General features: G+C 39.6%; 1 protein-coding gene across 1 annotated transcript in view; it reads right to left on the reverse strand.

Annotated features, from left to right (window-relative positions):
• Positions 1-18,885, reverse strand: part of LOC122643101 (homeobox-DDT domain protein RLT1-like) — a 30,036-nt gene continuing 11,151 nt past the window's right edge. Inside the window, exons 2-8 of the mRNA XM_043836733.1 lie at positions 9,002-9,109; positions 8,220-8,885; positions 3,794-3,873; positions 1,920-2,405; positions 1,739-1,825; positions 1,538-1,638; positions 1-218 (exon numbers count right to left, since the gene is read on the reverse strand). Coding sequence (XP_043692668.1) covers positions 149-218; positions 1,538-1,638; positions 1,739-1,825; positions 1,920-2,405; positions 3,794-3,873; positions 8,220-8,885; positions 9,002-9,109 — 1,598 coding nt within the window. The 3' untranslated portion in view covers positions 1-148. The remainder of the gene's footprint in view (positions 219-1,537; positions 1,639-1,738; positions 1,826-1,919; positions 2,406-3,793; positions 3,874-8,219; positions 8,886-9,001; positions 9,110-18,885) is intronic.

The raw sequence follows: 18,885 nt of genomic DNA on the forward strand, positions 1-18,885 counted from the left end.
TTGGCTACATCATATGGTTTTCCACTGCATCAAGACACAATCCCATAAATTACCTTTCTTTTTCCCACCAATCATGTTCTCCCTTTGGTTCTAGTCTTGAAAAACCCTCAAGGTTTGTAATCACTCCCAGCACCCATGTTGAATGTTCCTAACCGGTGGAAGAACTAGTTCCCTCAGTTTCGTCTTCACTGAAACTGGTTGGGGTCTCCACAGCAGACCTGGAAGATTCAAAGCATCCAATCTCAGAATTAGAGAAAGAGAATCCATAAGCAATATATCTTTCAGAGATATTAGATCCAAAGAAATAATTAACAGTAGTATGAGGCCAGAGATCTGTAACAGCATGATAAGAGATAACTAGTTCTGAAAGTTCTGTTACCAAATTACGTACCATTTTTCTTTTCAAGCATCAAGCACCATACTAAAAGAGAGAATCAATACTGCCTATTTATTATTAAATCTCAAACCAGAAATTTTTAGAAGTTCAAGAACAGATCAAGCAGATTTTAGATGTATAGTTACTCCCACTTGTTAAGGTTCTCATGTTTCAGATTGAAACAGACACAGCTCAAGTAAAAGAACTATAATCAGCTATGCAACATTGGGCCACTCATTATGGAGGTATCAGGTTACTTCTATGTTATGCATCCGACATACTATTGAATTGTTCACCAGGGTTTAAATTTGATTGCACCAAAATCCTATTTGAAGTAGCTCAGAATCAGTAGGTGCAATTGGAAAATGTATCTTCGTATGTTTATTTTGTAGGAGATTGTTTTTCTGTGCTATGGTATTATCTTGTATACTAACTGTTTTGCACAGTCCTCTATAGGAAGGCTTCCTAAATGGTCCACCATTTCAAGCCAACAACAGATGATATGGAAATTCTGACCGTTGGATAGAGAGGAGGTGGTCTGGAGTCTGGACTAGCCACATGACAAATTTCATACTCAAACCCAAAAAATATCCTCCCATATGTCAATGTATCACCATGTATGTTGCATGCCTACAGTACTATGATCACCCCCTTATACACTCTCATCGTCCTGGATTTTTCAAAGCTCTATTTTGCCACTTGGCAAGCTCCGTTTGGACTGAAACTTGATATGTGAGCAGGGGAACTGGAAGTCTACCTGTCCACAAAATATGGGCCCCATATAACTTCCATGTGGCAAATGTTTAGGAAAGGCTTCTAAACCCAATCATGTAGCAAAAATGTCACATATATCTTTCTCCATTTTAATAAATTTCACCAATATACAACTAAAATGGTGTACCCAGTGGATGAGCCACCTGCCACTGCGGGATCTAGGGAGGGTCATAATGTATGCAGCCTTGCGCCCGTTGCACAGAGAGGCTGTTTCCTGACTCGAACCCGCGATTACAAGGTCGCACTAAATCTAAAACTATAGGTATAGGAAGTATATAGTTAAGCTTGGATTTATTCCACCAATCCATGGAAAAGAAATAATATCAAAGTATATAGAATATATGATGAACTTATAAAGCCACTGAGTTCCTTGGTCATGACACTAACCCTTTCATCAGGTTTGTCCATGGCAGCAATGCCTGTGGAGATGGCGTTTTCGAAACATTTTCCCGAGGCAAGAATTCATCCCCTCTGATTCTCCTAGCCATCTTCATATATAAAAGAAAATAGCGATCAGAAGTAAAACAAAATGAAAAATTGATGAAATAGGTTCTGAACCCCAGAATTCAGATCATAAGCAATACATACTCTCATTTCATTTTTCAGTGGCAACTTTAATTGAACCTGGTTACCATATTCATTACCCATCCTCCTATCTACATAGGTCCTTTCATCCTGCATTTAAACAGAAGAGAAAAGACCCCATAAGAAACCAAACATTCTTGTCATGAAGCTGCTGTAACTAATAGAAGAAAGGGTAAAGTAGTACCGGACACTTAACCATCCTAGAGTTTCTTCTGTCCTCATTATCAAGAGACTCATGGCGTAGCAGTTCCAAATTGGAAGGCTTAGACTCGAAGTATTCCCTTCTTTGAAACACATTAGGGCCGGTATTATCATAGTTATGCAACTGAGGATACGATGATTCACTTGTGATGCCTTTTCCACTGTAAAGGCGAAAACGTTGGTCTGTGGCAAAATCTGATCTCATTCCTTCAACACCATGCTTAGACCTAGTCCCATGGTTCCTCCTGCTGTTAAAACCAGAGGTTTCCCCAGCAGAATCTTCATCAACATCCAAGGCAGAATTCCAGTCAGGGGCATGATTACAGTAATTGGTAACGGATGACTTCTGTTTCTGTCGGAAGCTGGGGAACTCATCCCGGGGATCAGACTCCCACATGGTTCTTCTAAGTTGGGATCCTTCTGGAGATGGCCCTTGAGCATGCCTGTTGGAATTGTATCTGTCATATCTCTGGAGGATTTGAGAAGAGTTGAGAAGTCAGATATATAACACTTGCCATCTGAGAAAAAAAGAAAGTTTTAGAAAAGAGATTTTCTTATTGACACCCCTTAAGGTGTCAAATAAATTGAAATCTTTTTTTTTTTTTCCCCTCTTAGTAGAACAAACTTCTTTTAGAGAGGGTAAAATTGTCATTTCACATGTGTCCTTGAAAAATGTGTGAGACAATGACATTATTAAATTATTTTGAAAAATCTTTTATACCCTCAACTTAAAGAAATTGTGGGAATAAGACAAGGGGTAATCAAAAGAAGGTTAAAGGTCTAAATACACCTATAAAGGTATCATTCAGACAGTCCATTTAGAAAATAAGACACTGATAGACAAATGGTTGATAAGACAACTTATTAAATATCATGCAATCCAGCAGATAATAAGAATACATAATTTGCCTCCATAATGTGCAAGGGTAATATGAACTATTTAATTTTTCCATAAAAGTCTAAGCAAGCCTCCCAAAATCCAGCATTGAAAAGAAAGGATATTTTAAACAGGCTATTCAAGCAAGAAAAAAAATGAAAAAAAAAAATCCAAGCAGGAAATGAAGGAATCCGAGAACAACTTTGGCTAATGCTGACTTCAGGCTAACTCATCGCTAAAAAAATATTACACTAATTCACTGATGCAAGTACACATGGGTAACTGAATTGACAATGGAATTGTTCCATCATGTGACATGGTTTTTGGACATTTAAAGATCTCATATGAAGCTGGGGTTAAGAAAATTCCCAATCAAAAAGAAAAAAGAAAAAAATTTGAATTGCACTAAGGCTGACCTATGAGAACAAGTCCAATAGTTCTTTGGAAATGCATACCACAAATCTGAGGTTTGATAGAGAAGCAGTAATATAAGAAGAATGGGTCATCTAAGTGAGAAGCATTTCAGCTTCAATAAAACGCATTTGTGAACCATGATTCAACTTTGCCCCTGTACTTCAGTTCATAAAATGTACCATATTATGCTTCGGAAGGAGCACCTAAACATATTGAACAACCAAAAAGTCCATGCTTCTGCCACCTTCACAGAAGACAATAAGTATACACATTCTTCAAGAATGGTATGATTGAAATCTGTCAAAAATTAGAGGGAGGGGGAGAAAAGAACAAATATTAATTGAACATGAGGAGCATCCACTGATGCAAAACCAATCCTTCTCCCAAACACAAGACTAATGTTCAATATAAAGAAATTTATTTCTGCCGAGCAAGAAAGCATTTCAATTTTTAAGTATGTATTTCTTTCATAAAATAAGAAATGTTTACCAAATCACACAAAGAAAGTTCATTTCATATACATTCAACCAAGATAGAAGAAGAACCTTACTAGAAGATGCACTTACTATGTCAGTTCCATGTGCATTAGAGGTTCTTGGGATGCTGTGAGAATCCTGCTGGATGGGATCACCAACATAATATGGATCTGTAAAGAGTATGAATTAGAGAAATATAAGATTTTATATCAGGATGTCATATTTGGGTTACAAGAAAGAACACCACTACCTCTGGGTCAAGAAAAATTGGGGGGGGGGGGGGGGAGGAAGGAAAAATAGTTACAGTTCCTTCACCAACTTGAACATAAAAATCATAAGAGAAAACATAGAAGCAACAATAATGGTTCATGGATCAATAAAGCACAGACACCATGCTCAGTGAAAAATTGCACTTGAAAACAAGTAAACATATAACAGAAACTATGGAACAGATAAACCATACATAAATCTTTAGTGAGTGCATTGCAGAGGTGGTCTTTCGCTGTTGTTGCTGTACACTTTTACAGCTTTTGCCTTTCTTTGAAGGCCTACTTACTTTTTTTTTAATTAATAAATTGTCACTTCCCACCCCCACCTCCCCCAAAAAGGAAAACAACAGAGCACTTTAATGTAGAACCAGTCACCAACCACACAGCAGGATCATGAAGTTATTAGCAGTAGCACTCCAGATAATAGGGCCTCAGGGTTTGTTCACAGTTTCTCTAGCCAGCACTTGATGCACTAGTAACAGAGCAGGCTTCAAAGAACCAGTAGCAATTTCAGCAGCATCAACAGGGCTTCAATATGTATCAGTTGTTGAATGTAACACACGATAGAAAATAAAAACAAAGAAATCGATAAAACAATGAAGAAGAAGGGGGATAGGGATGGGTCTCTCACCCGTGGCCTCTCACCAGACCTGCCTCTCATCTCACCCACGGCCTCTCTCCGTACCTGTCTCTCACAGCCATTAATGGGTTTAACCAAGCTCATTCTTTTCTCCAACTAATTACAAATAAATCCAAACCAATTAGTTGGAAAAAATAAGGACTCCCAACAACAAACTCAACCTTATCCCAACTTAATGGGGTTGGCTACATGGATCCAAACAAAACAAAGTAGGTAAACCGAGGTCTAAACAAAAAAGGTGAATGAAAAGATGGGAAAAGAGGGATGGGGCATGAGATGAGAACTGAAAAAAAAAGGAAAATGACAAATGAAAGATTGAGAATAAAAGGATGAAAGATGAAAGTAAGAGGAAAGAGGCACAGCCCAGCAAGTCAGGAGAATCTCAGCTAGATGGGGTCTGCTACATGGATCCTTGCCCTGCAATAGGCTCTATCCGAGGTAATACTTGGAACAAGACCTAGACTATGAATGTCCTTCCTCACCACTAACTAATAAACCCCTACGCAAGAAACCATAATTCCCTAAATTATAGGAGTGATTGCATGCTGTCATGACCCTCCAAAAGGTTCTCTACACAATGGCCATGGGGCCCACTAAAATCTGAAGAATATTTTCTCTTAGACAGGCTGTCGATGGCTAATCTTTGGCAGAAGTCGATTCTGAAAATATCTCTTCAAATAAGGAAATATGCTGGCTCAAAATCTATTCAAATCTGAAGATAATCTTCTACAAAATATGTTGGATGATAAAATAGTGGGGATGAACCTGGACAGGTTCTTGCTGATTCTTTATGATACACATCTCAAATTAGAAATCTGGACCACTGGGAATTGCTCCATCAACCAACCAAGAATCAGGCCAACATTATACCAGGCTGTCTCCCAGAAGCTGAATCCCACAGCAATTCTGGACTGGTTTTTGGACCTTGTTCCTGCAGCTACACCTGTGTTAGAACCTGTGATCTACAACAATGCTCCCCATCTTGGAAAAAAACTCGCCCACAAGTTTGGTCGAGATGTCAAATCAAATTCATGTCTTACATTACTGGGCTACATGGTATTTAAAGAGAAGATAAAAAAGGACCCTTAGGAGTTGTAATTCCCCTATTAAATGACATAAAGACTTGGAACTTCTACAATTCTAAAACTCCTAAACAATAAATGACATAGATAAAAACTCCTAGAAACATATATGCTAAGATTTAACTCTTAGACTATAAAAGGTAGAGAACTCAAGAGATTACATTAAAGACACCTACAAATATGAAAAGACAAAAGAAGAAAAAGGAAAAGACTCTATCCAATTTATTATAATAAAGAATTTTAAGGACCATGTGGGTCTCGTTTCAGTCCACCCCGCGTGGGGAGGGGGGTGAACCTTGCCAGCATAGAGGCCATGCAGGGGCTGGGCTGGGGCTCTCTTGGCTTGCCCATGGTTTCCAGTCTTGGGCCAAAAATACCCTGCATAAAAAATTACCGAAATATGGTCGAAACAGTGTCAAAACCATGCAAAAGACATCTAAATCATGCAACAAGTGGTTTCAACCTTGGTTTCGTCTCGGTTTCTCGGTCGAAACTATCAGTTTTGACCGAGTTCTTGAACCATGGGTACAACCTCCTCAGCCACGTATATACTAATATACACATACATGTCTCCAACCTTAGTACATTTCCTAGTATATTACTTTATAATTAAAATACGCTCCCCCTCTAAAAATCCTCCTATACTATTCAGAAAAAATTCTGCCAAAAGGTTCTACTACACCACTCCGGGAATTCTAGGGTTTCACTCCTTTAACCAACTCCTGTGGTAACCAAATTTTACAGGGAATTATTTCAACCTTACATCATGGTCTCTGCTAAAAAACATGGTCTCTGCTAAAAAACCAGAGTCAAAATCCCTCATCTCAGACCTATATCATAAACCACAATTACGATGTACAGCTTTTGTTCTCAACAGTGTACACAGTTCATTCAACCATGAACTTGTATCGGAAATTCCAAAATCCTATCCTTGCAATATCAACACTCAGTCTGATCCCAAATTAGAAAATATCAATACCTAAACAATAATAGATTAAAATCCAACTCAGAATTGCAGAAATATAATCACGGGATCAGAATATAAAGATCTAATATAGCTTGCTGATGTATCTTGCTGAAACCGATTTAAGTTCCACATAAAAATCAAATTCTGAACTGTAGGAACTTTCAAACCAGATTCCATTGATTGATCCTTCCAACAGGAAAATACTTATTCTGATTTCAACTTTCGAAATCGATCCCACGACAATATGGAAAATCCGAATGTAACATTGAATGCACAAACCTAATTTTCAGAATTCCAACTTGAGTAAGCTTGCTGAACTTCTTCTTCAAGAAGAACCTCAGAACAAAGTCGCAGCAGCAGCAACCAATTGGTATCTCGATTAGCTTAGATGAAATCAGAGAAAGAAAACGCAGCAGCAGAACTATCTTCTTCTTTTTCTGATTTCTTTAGCATGGGCGATCCTCCCTCTCCCTCCAAAAACCATGAGAGTCTCCCTTCTCTCTTTCTTATATCTCAGAAACAGCTCTTTCCAATCTCTGAACCTCCCTTTCTTTTATTTTTTCCTTCTATTTTTTTTTTCCCACGTCCAACATAAAAGAGTCCAGCCCCTCCTCTTTCTCCCAAAACGTGGTGACTTCTTAGCTTTTCTCCTACTTCCTCTCTGATTTTATTTTCTCCTTTTATCTCCCCTTTTTTTTTCTCTCCTAGATTCTCTCATCAAAACTGATTTTAGAAGAGGTCACACACACACACACACAATGCAACTCTGTCTCCCCTCTCTTATTTGCTCTTTTCTTTCCTATTTCTTCTCTCCTTTATCAAAACTGATTTTAAAAGGAGAGGTCACACACACATAATGTAACTCTCTCTCCTCTCCTTATCTCTTCTTTCTTTTCTCCCCACAACCGACTTGTAGGGGTTATTCCAAAATTGGTTTCCCTTTCATACAAGTAATGTCACATATAGCTAGAACCGATTCCTTTTAAGAAACCTAAAAGCAGTAGGTTTCCCAGCAACAATGCATTAAATATTCTTTTCAATTGACTAGCTTTAAGTAACTGATAGTATGCTAGGATCTTTTGGCCGAATCCTTCTCCACTGTCTGAACCTTCAAGAAACCAAGTAGCAATAGGACTTTCCTATTTTCCAACAACCTATCCAACACAACACTACTGGCCATATTATACTTCTCCCAAGCTGGCCAATCCTATATCTCAATTGCAAGCTGAATCTATTATACTGGTTCAATTACTCATTTAGCACATCCTCTGACATGCACCATCACTGACATGTCTTACACACACATACATTTCACATAAATATTTTGGGGTATTACACTTTTGATGGCTATTAAAGCAGAAAAAGACATGACGGTAATAACATCAATGACAATTTAAGTAGTTACAATTTAAGTAGCGACAATAAAGATGAATAAGGTAACAAAATTCAACTTCTAATAAATGTGCTAAACAAAATCTGATACTCCTACCTAAGATATTATGACATGTGACTCCATCAAAAGAATGTTTTACTACAAGAAATAAAATATAATTATTACCATTGAGTGGATCCTTAAATGGTGATTCAAATGCACCAGGAGGAAGAGGCTGAAATTCAACACTGAGTGGTGGACCATCTTCCCGGTACTGCCTACCCAATTGTCTCTTAACGGCCGTGATAGGAGCATGTTCAACCTCATCCTGCAAGTTCAAATATTCTGATGCGCTCATATATCCTGGGTTCTGCACACCCCTCAGATCCATCGGCATGTTGTTACTATTCCGAGAATGATACCTTGACGGTTCCATATCATATCGATCCCCACTAAGAGGAAGTAACATGTCCTGTGAAGCTGAGCTACTTCCTGAAGATGTGTTGCCCACTGTACCGTAATGTCCAGCATGCATATATTGACCCCTATTCTCATAAGTTATGTCTGTTACTGGATAATCCTGGCCATAAAGGCTACGACTTTCCACCTCCCTTGGATCAAAATGCCTATAGTCACCTTGCTTGGTGCTGCTGCATGAATCCTGCCTAAGTCCACTGCCATGCTCCTGTATAACACCACTTGAAATATCTTGTCTTCCATTGGCACATACTTCCTCTCTTAACTTTTTATCCTTTAACCTCCTGTGGCAAAACCATCCAGAGATCTGTTTCTCTGACAATCCTAGTTCTTCTGCAAGTTCTGACTTCATTGACTCTGAGGGATATTTATGTTCTGGAAAACATAACAATTTTTTGTCTAAATCAGTCTTGATAATGAGGCCGGCATTTTAGCAACTAACAAAGTAGATAAATTGTAAATATTTGTAAGAGAGAGAGGATCACCAATACCATTATAAAATCTCTCTAAAGCCTCAACTTGGGATGGTGTTTTGAGCCTTCTTTTCTTATTCTTCTCTGGAAGGGCTTTTTCCTCTTCAGAATGAGTATCACCGGACTCTGAAATGTTGACACGAGAAATCAAACGACTTTAATATTAAACAAAGCAAGGGTGACAGGTAAAATGAAAGGAGAAATTTTATCGGGCTGTCTGTTTTGAGTGCAGATAGATAGTATTCCAATGAATTCACAAGCTTTACGGAAAATAAAGAGCTTTTGTAGGTGAAAGTAAAAATACAGGTAGAAACATGAAGCAGAAAGAGGAACCAACAATTGCAAGAAATACTGAGTATGAGCGAGTAAAGAGGTTAAGTGGCCAAGCTATCTAGGCTAAAAAAAAAAGGTCCCCTCAGAGGACATAGACAAGAAGATTTTTGAGAAATTTAGTTCACGCGAAGCAGAGGACAGGCAAGGATACTGGTTCTTAGATTTTGGAATTATTTCAGATTACGATGGCTATATTGTATCTCTCTGAGCTACTGTTGCATGTGCATTGATTTGACTAGGGGATGTTTGTCAGGCACTTTGATTGGCTTCGGCTCTTCTTTCTTGGATTCTTCTACATTTGGATATACACAATCCTTTATATCCTATTCCTTCTGTTATGTAACATTATCATAATACTGATAAAAAAATAAAGTAGCAAAGTACAAGAGGCATGCCACAAGACATGGATCAGAATTGCAAGAACAGTATATACTAATTTACTTTTCATAAATACTTCTATTTCTCTTATCAGATACATTCAGGAACATAAATGAAAGACAAAGGGCCTCTCTCTACCTCCCCCGGTCTCTTTTTTCATAAACCATCTGGTACTGTAGAGGGTATTCAACATTATCAATTAGATCGGGTGAATGTGCATCCTTATTTAATTGCATTAAGTTTTGCTGATTGTTCATGACTTCTTCCGGTTTTAACTCAAATTTTAAGGGCTGGATTGAAGTACATACTGGTTCTAGAGAAGCCTACAGATTTTTGTACTGGATCTTCTGCCCATGCTTGACTTTATGATTAGTAAGCTAAGATTTTTTTATTGTTTTTCGGGCAGTCTGCGTAAACCCACCCAATTTTAAATAGGCAGGGTTCCGGCAGGTCCTTTACACTGCCCATTTAATAATCAGAACTCTTTGGGCAAGTTACATGGGCTGAGACCATTAACTTAAGCCACGCAAACTCGACCCAATAGTCCAATACTACCCCTATCTTCACCCACATGGTCAAGCAGTAAAGACACTAGATTGACACCTCTCCTACATTGAATACTCAAGAAAACATCAAATGGGAAACGATCCATGGTTCTTTCTAATGAACTTGCCCATACCCATTTTGTATGTTCTTAAACTCCTAGTTAACATCTTGACAAACTTAGTGATGTAAGACAGGTTTGGGAATCCACATCAAACCACAAACCAGCCCTATTCTAGCCACAAGTATGATTTATTGGGGTTTTGTAGTTGAAAGATCAAATGGGCTCTTAGGAAATGAAAATGGAGGTTGGGAGAAATATAATGGAATAAACAACAATGGATTTGGGGGATCAAACAAGGATGGTTTGAAACAGAGGAGAAGTGATAGAAGAAGATCATCTTGACTTCACATCATTTTGGATTCACTCCAAGAATTGCATAGAATCACTGATGCTTTCATCCCTTCCTTACAAAATTAGTACATTATAGCTTTGACACTACAAAAAAATAAAATACAACAAAATAAAACAATCTACACATAATTAAATAGAAATACGCACCCACACAAGTTAAAAAAGGACATCTAGCCACAATTAGGTGATATGTTGCTGTGTACGTCGGCGTCTCCTCTGATATGTCCTAAATCCTGCTGTGATGTACTCATTAATTATCCCCGGGTGGGAAGAACTCACCTCTGGTGAAAATAGACTCCGATATTTCTCTAGCAAATCTGGATTAAGGCGTTGAAGCTCGTCCTCGGTGATCCATGTACAATCAGTACTAGGCCTGTCTCTACACTTGACAAGGAACTTGCGATATCCCCCTTACACGAGTAGACACAATCTGCTCATCAAAAATGTCCTCTACCTCTTCTCTTCTTATTGGTATAGCTGGTAATGGTGGTAAAGGAGGGGTAGAAAGATGAAAAAGTACAAATGTCAGCTTGGTTTGGCCTAGAAGTAGGTATTGATCCATGAGAAAACGATGTGGCAGGTGTGGGTATGGTCTGGGTAGCTGAAGTGGAAGGCCCAAAGGGGTTTGGAATGGTGGCTGATCCTTTTCAAGGTACAAGGTCTTCAACACTAAAAAAGGGGCTGATGCCCATATTTGGTGTAACTCCAAATGATAGGCATAGGCACTAAATTTCTTTAGAATCTTGTGGGGATCTGCACTTCTTGCATGCAACTTCTTCCATGTAACCTTTGGAAACTGCTCATGTCGGATTCTCACCATAACCACGTCTCCCTCATTAAATTCCTGATATCTGCGATGAACATATGCACGAGACTTGTAATATTCATTACTTATGGCAATCATTTTCCTTATTTCAGAATGTAAGTCATAAATATGACGGGCAAATGACTCTGCTGGTTCTGAGGGTCTAGCTTCTAACGGCAGGGGAATGAGGTCTATAGGTTTCCTAGGTTGGTAGCCTTAGACTATCTCAAATGGGCTGCTATCAGTAGACGCATTGACTGAACTATTGTAAGCAAATTCTGCCATTGGTAAGACTAAATCCCAACTTGTCATATGATCACCCACTAGACAATGCAACAAATCCTCAAGGCTGCGGTTGATGAAAAGCAGATGAAAACTGTAGCTTTGTTCCCAACATTTTCCAGGGTGTTTTCCAAAAATAACTCATAAACCAAACATCCATATCGGACACCATGGTCTTGGGCAAACCATGCAGTCTAACAACTTCCCTAAGGAAAAGTTTGGCTACATGTTAAGCATCTGATGTTTTGGAACTTGGTATGAAGTGAGCCATCTTAAAGAAACGGTTCATAACAACGAAGATGGAATCATGACCGCAAACAGTGTTAGGGAGTCCCAACATGAAGTCCATACTCAAATCTTGCAAAGGTGCATGTAGCACAAGTAGTGGTGTATAGAGAGACCAGCATTTTGCTTCTTCTGTTTTGCCATCTGGCAAGTTTGACACTGTTCAATGATCTTTGCCACATTTCACTTCAGATTAGGCCAAAAGAACCTGTCTTCCACCATGGCAATTGTCTTGTCCCAACTAAAGTGCCCTGATGCACATCTGGCATGCAACTCCCATATAACAAACTCTCTAATGGATGTACTCGGAAGAGGCATAATTTGCTACCACAAAACAAGAATCCATCTTGGAGGGTATATTCAGTACTCATTCCATGATGTCCCTCACTCAATGATGCTTAAATGTCCCCAAAGTCTAGGCACAATGCATAGCCACTCTTGATTCTCTCAAATCCGATGACCTTAACACTCACGGAGTGCAAAAAGGCAGACATACAACTTAAAGCATCGACGGTTTTATTTTCTACATCTGCTTTGTGTTTCATTACAAATGTGTATTCTTGCAGAAATTCAACCCCCTTTGCATGTCGGGGACTGAGCTTCTTTTGTGAAATCAAATACCGCAAGGCCTGATGATCTGAGCAGAGAACAAACTCATGCGGAAGTAGGTAATGTCTCCAATACCTTAATGCATGTACTACAGCATAGAACTCTTTATCGTAGGTAGAATACCATTGCTTGGCTTCGTTTAACTTTTCACTAAAGAAAGCAACAGGATGTCCTTCCTGACTTAGGACACCACCTATTCCTACTCCAGAGGCATCACATGCCACTTCAAAGACTTTAGAGAAGTTTGGTAGGCATAACATAGGCACTTCAGTCATTCGCTTCTTGATTTGTTTGAAGGCTTTGGAAACAGCCTTTGTCCAACTGAACTCGCCTTTCCGAATACAGTTAGTGATAGGATCCATGATTGAGCTAAAACCTCATATGAACCTCCTATTAAATGTGGCTAGACCACGAAAACTACGGAACTCAAGAATACTTGTTGGTTAGGCCCACTCAGAAATTGCTTTGACCTTCTTAGGGTCAGTAGACACTCCTGCAGAATAGACAACAAACCCAAGGAAGATCACTTGGGTAATCAAAAAGTTATACTTTTTCAAGTTCACAAACAATTTCTCTTGACGAAGAATAGTGAAGACCTACCTCAGATGAGAAAGATGATCACTATTGATCATACAGTAAATGAGAATGACGTCCAAATAGATGACCATAAACCCCCCGATGAAAGGTCTTAGCACCTGAGTCATCACTCTCATAAATGTACTAGGTGCATTCGTAAGGCCAAATGGCATGACTAGCCACTCAGATAAACCATCCTTTGTTTTGAAGGCGGTTTTCCATTCATTCCCAGGCGGCCAGGCCAAATGCGGATTTGATGATATCCACTTCTCAAGTCTATTTTGTAAAATATCTCTAAGCCAGCCATCATCTCGAGCATATCGTCTAATCTTGGAATTGGGACACAATATTTTATGGTAATTTTATTGATTGCTCGACTGTCTACATGATGCAAAATTATCACCAAACTGGGCTTCTTTCCCTAGAAATAAATCAAAGACTACATTAAGTGGCATCAGAGCATGGATGAACATGGTAGACCAGTGTTGCCCGCAGCACCCGATCCTATGACTACAATGATTGAGTTGTTTCAAAAGTTCTTTGCTGAACAGAGGGTTACATATGAAGAAATAAGGGCTGATCAGAGAGCTATGTATGATAGGATGCAGCAAATTAAGCAACGTCAAGTTACTCCTGTAAGGGACAGCAATCTGCCCATGCAAGAGGACAGATATCAAGGGCAATCCCAAGTTCATTGACCTCCTAGAAGACATAGGGAAGACAGGGAAGATTGGGACAGGCACAGGGATTACAGAGAAGATGGGGAAAGGTACAGAGATCACAGGGAAGACAGGTACAAAGAATACAGAGTCTACAGGGAACAACCTAGCCTCCAAAAGCATTCGGGTTGAGGGACTATGATGGCAGATCAGATCCACATGTATTATATGATTGGTTAGCTGCTTTAGATGATTATTTTGATTGGAATGATTTATCTGAGCCTAGGAATATGAGATTAGCTCGTACTAATCTAGTCGGGCCAGCCCGTGAGTGGTGGAGAATTACTAAGAGAAACCTTCAGTATGAAGGAAAGCACCTATTAATTGGGCAGAAATGACGGAAGACCTGAGTAGGAAATATTTACCACGGGCATTCAGAGCTCGACAGCAAGCTCAAATAAATTCCCTTCGACAATATCACCACCAAAAGGCCTACAAATCTGATGACAACTTGAAGCCTCCATCAATGAGATTCAGTTTGCAAGTTCAAGAGTGTTGGAAATCTGACATCACCAATGTTAAATCAGCGGCTGAATACAAATTTACATTGCTAAAGGAAATTGAGAGAGCACAAGTTGAAGACAAAGCTGAAGTGATCACAGTAAATTGTGATGAAAGAAAGAGACAATGCCTGAAGCTTCAAAGATGGAAAGTTAACATGCAGAAGAATCTACTGAAGAGGTCAATGTCGAAAAGAACAAAGTAGACAAAGCTGAAACTGCAGAAGATGAAGAGGTGGTTAAGAGCACTCCACAGCAAATCCTTGGCATTCAAGATGTTGTTCTTGAAGAGGTACAGTTTGTGCCTCAAGTCTTAGATGAAAAGGTTATCATTGTTGAAGACTCTATGAACATGACATACACAATTGATATTGATTCAAAGGTTGAGCACATAGAGTTTGTTACGCCACCATGGTTCTTTGAAGAGAAAGCTCCACGCCTTGAAGACTACACCCCTAAAGTCTACAAGCAACCAGAATTCTGTTAGGGAATGGTCAAAGCTTCTACTCACATGTTGTTTCCTTCTCATCACTAAAAAATTTGAGGACGAATTTTTTCAAGCTAGGGAGAGTTGATGCAGATTTATCACCAAATTGGGCTTATTTCCCTAGAAATAAATCTAGGACTACATTGCTACATGCATGCGCCAACTACCATCTTTCTTGGGAGTTAGCGATGCTGACACTGCGCATGGACTTAAATTTTCCCTCATGAATCCTTTTCTCAAAAGTTCATCAACTTGCCTTTTAACTTCAGAATGTTCTGTAGGATTCATTCGGTAATGGGGAGGATTAGGCTCTGAGTCACCTCTAGGGTTTGTGTATCTTCTACATGTCTTAAAAAAATCAAAGTTTAGAGTTATAGGGTTATTAATCCCACTTGTAATTCAATGAACAAAACAAATTGAAATAGAATATTTTTTGGAAGAGCTATGCCAAATGGGCCAAAGGTTCTTTTAGATCTCTTTCCTTTGTTATTCCCTAATCCTAATATCGTAATATTTTTTGTCACTACTTCTAGATCATATATTGTTGAGATAGGCTAAATTACCCGATAGGGGTAATTTAGCCCTTTGGTTTTATTAGTTTTGTCTTTTATTTTTATTTCCTTTTCTGTATTGTTTCCCCTTAACCGATCTCTATTTGGGATTCCTAGTTGTAATGGGAATTCCTAATAGGAATAGGCAAGGGGGGCATTCCTATTTTGATTAGGAATCATTCCTACTTTGAGTAGGAATAAGGTGTAATTCTGGTTATTATAAATAAAGGGGTTGGGTGGTCGATTAAGGCACTCAAGCATTCATATTCAATGCTGCTTACATGGTATCAGAGCCACCTCTGATCTGAAGAGCAGCCCTCTCGATTTGTTTTCTGGTTTTTCTTCTCCAACTCTCTCGGCTACTGGTTCTCTTCTTCTCCACCACTCTCGGACTCTCTATCTCATTCAGGGCAGCAACTTTGAGGTGATCCAATGAAGATTTAGCTGCTGCCCTCAATGACACCTCACTGAAGATCGAAGACAACTGGTGTGACCTAAATCTGCCGGCAAATTCCCTCCATCCTTGGAGATCAAGCTACTTCTTCAACTACAGTTTGATTTCTATTTTTTTTGGAGATAGGTTCCTGCCATTATTGGTCTACACCCTCCCTGATTGAAGACTGCAACTTTGGATCAAACTTAATTCAGATTCCAACCTGCGATTTCTCTGCAAATCAGGTTTTTTTTTCTAAATTTTGACAAATTTAGGGTTTCTTATTAGCTCATCCGAAGGAGCTAATTTTTGGAAGACTTCTTCCCCACTACTAGAGGAGCACTCGATCTATTTTTCAGCCTATTTTGATGGCTGAAATTGCTGCAACTTTAAAACCCATCTTTCACATTCGATTCAGTTTTTTGAAGATTTGTTTTTTCAAATTAGTGGATCGATTTCTGCCTGGCTGAATTATGGGTGACTCAAAGATGACTACTGCTACTTTTGGAGGGGATAGTCAGACTAGGAATGACTTTCTTCCCTATGCTGCTGCCATTAAACTTGATGGTACGAATTAGTTAATTTGGGCCAGATCACTATCCTTAACCGTGGCTAGTAGGGGACTCACTAGGTATCTTACTGGCACCACCAAACAGCCTACTGAAGAAGGTGCTGCCCGTACTAAATGGGCTGCCAACGATGCTATGGTGATGTCATTTGTTTTGAATTCTATGACCACTGACCTCTCCAGTCAGTATCTCCTCCTTGACACTGCTACTCAGATATGGACTGCTGTCAAGGGAACTTATGGTCGTTCAGGTTATGGTGCTCAGGTTTATGAAATCAGTGTTAACAAAACAGGAATTTCGTGAATGGCTTGAATGATCAATGAGTTCAGTCAAGCTCCCCATTTATAATAATAATAATAAAAGAGATTACAAAGGGAAACACTGTTCACGATACTATTCACGACACTGTTCACAACACTGTTCACGTGAACAGTGTCACAGCCCAAATTACAATCCTACCCTTGTTCAAAAGTACATAAATAAAGCATAAATAGAAAACCCAAAATACCCTTATAATATCGGGTAACACATCTCAACGCTCCCCCTCAAGTTGGGGCATAGATATCACACATTCCCAACTTGACTAGACTAGGATAAAACAACTTCCCACTCAACCCTTTGGTGAAGACATCAGCCAGTTGATCTCCAGACTTCACAAAAGGAATACAAATCTGCCTACTCTCTAACTTCTCCTAGATGAAGTGTCTGTCAATCTCCACATGTTTGGTACGGTCATGCTGCACTGGATTGTGGGCAATGCTAATTGCTGCTTTATTGTCACAGTACAACATCATTGGAAGATGAACAGAACCACGAATATCAAGGAGTAAACTCTGAAGCCACAGTAACTCACATATGCCCTGGGCCATAGCACGAATTCAGCTTCAGCACTAGATCTTGCCACAACATTTTGCTTTTACTCCGCCATGTGACTAGATTTCCTCCAACAAAAATACAATAGCCGGAGGTAGATTTCCTGTCAGGGTTACCACCCCAGTCAGCATCTGTGTAAGCCTCAATGCGAAGATGGTCATGAGGAGACAAAAGGATCCCCTTTCCTAGAGCTGACTTCAAGTAATGGAGAATACGAAGAACAGCAGCCATGTGAGTGGAATAAGGATCATGCATGAACTGGCTCACAAGACTCACAGCAATGGCAATATCTGGTCTGGTGTGGGAGAGATAAATTAGCTTGCCCACCAATCGTTGATATCTGCCCTTATCAACAGGTTCACCATCCTTCTCTTGCAGACGGGTAGTAGCTTCCAAGGGAGTGTCACAAGGATGACAACCAAGCAAACCAGTCTCTGATAGTAAATCTAGAACATACTTTCTCTGGGAGAGAAAGATGCCTTTTGGAAAACGGGCAACTTCAATCCCAAGAAAATATCTTAGCTGTCCTAGATCTTTTATGTCAAATTCCCGTCCTAAGAAAGCCTTCAGGTGAGAAACTTCATCTGTATCAATACCAGTCACAACTATGTCATCAACATAAACTATGAGAAGAGTGACCTTTTCTCCCTTTCGCTTGATGAACAGAGTGTGATCAGCATGACTCTGTTTGTATCCACAGGAGACCATGGCTTTATGAAACCTACCAAACCATGCTCGTGGAGATTGCTTCAACCCATAGAGTGCCCTTTTGAGCCTACAAACTTTCCCATGGGTCTTGTCAGAGGAAAAACCCGGAGGAACATCCATATAAACCTCTTCTTCCAACTCCCCATGAAGAAATGCATTTTTTACATCCAACTGCTGTAGGTCCCAGCCAAAGTTGACAGCACAAGACAGTAAGACCCGGAGAGTGTTCAACTTTGCAACAGGGGCAAATGTCTCCTGGTAGTCGATCCCATAAGTCTGAGTGAAGCCTCTGGCCATAAGCCTTGCTTTATATCTATCCACTGTTCCATCTGGCTTCTGCTTGACAACAAATACCCATTTGTACCCGACTGGTTTCTTACCCGAAGGAAGAACAACTAGCTCCCATGTCTCATTTTTAAGTAAGGCCGTCATTTCTTTCATCATGGCTGCTTTCCACTTTGGATCTGCAATCGCCTCCTGCCATTTCTGAGGAATAGAAACAGAGGAAAGAGAAGAAACAAATGCACGATAGGAAGGAGATAAAGCATCATAGGAAACAACATTGGAGATGGGGTGTTGGGTGCATGACCTAACGCCTTTACGAACAGCGATAGGTAAGTCAAGGGAAGGATCCTTACTAGATGATGTAGTAGGGTCTGGATCTGGATCAAGTGTAGACGATTGTGGAGGTGGTATGGTGGTGGTGGTAGTCTCAACTTGTCCTGTGCGCTCCCGGGTATATACCTTATCAACAGGATTTGGTAGTGGTCTACGCTCCCCTAAATAGGAGCCACTATAGGAGTTGAAGTTCAGAGGGCTCCCCCTGAATAGAAGCC

Source organism: Telopea speciosissima, chromosome 10 (assembly GCF_018873765.1).
Source record: "Telopea speciosissima isolate NSW1024214 ecotype Mountain lineage chromosome 10, Tspe_v1, whole genome shotgun sequence".
NCBI lineage: Eukaryota > Viridiplantae > Streptophyta > Magnoliopsida > Proteales > Proteaceae > Telopea > Telopea speciosissima.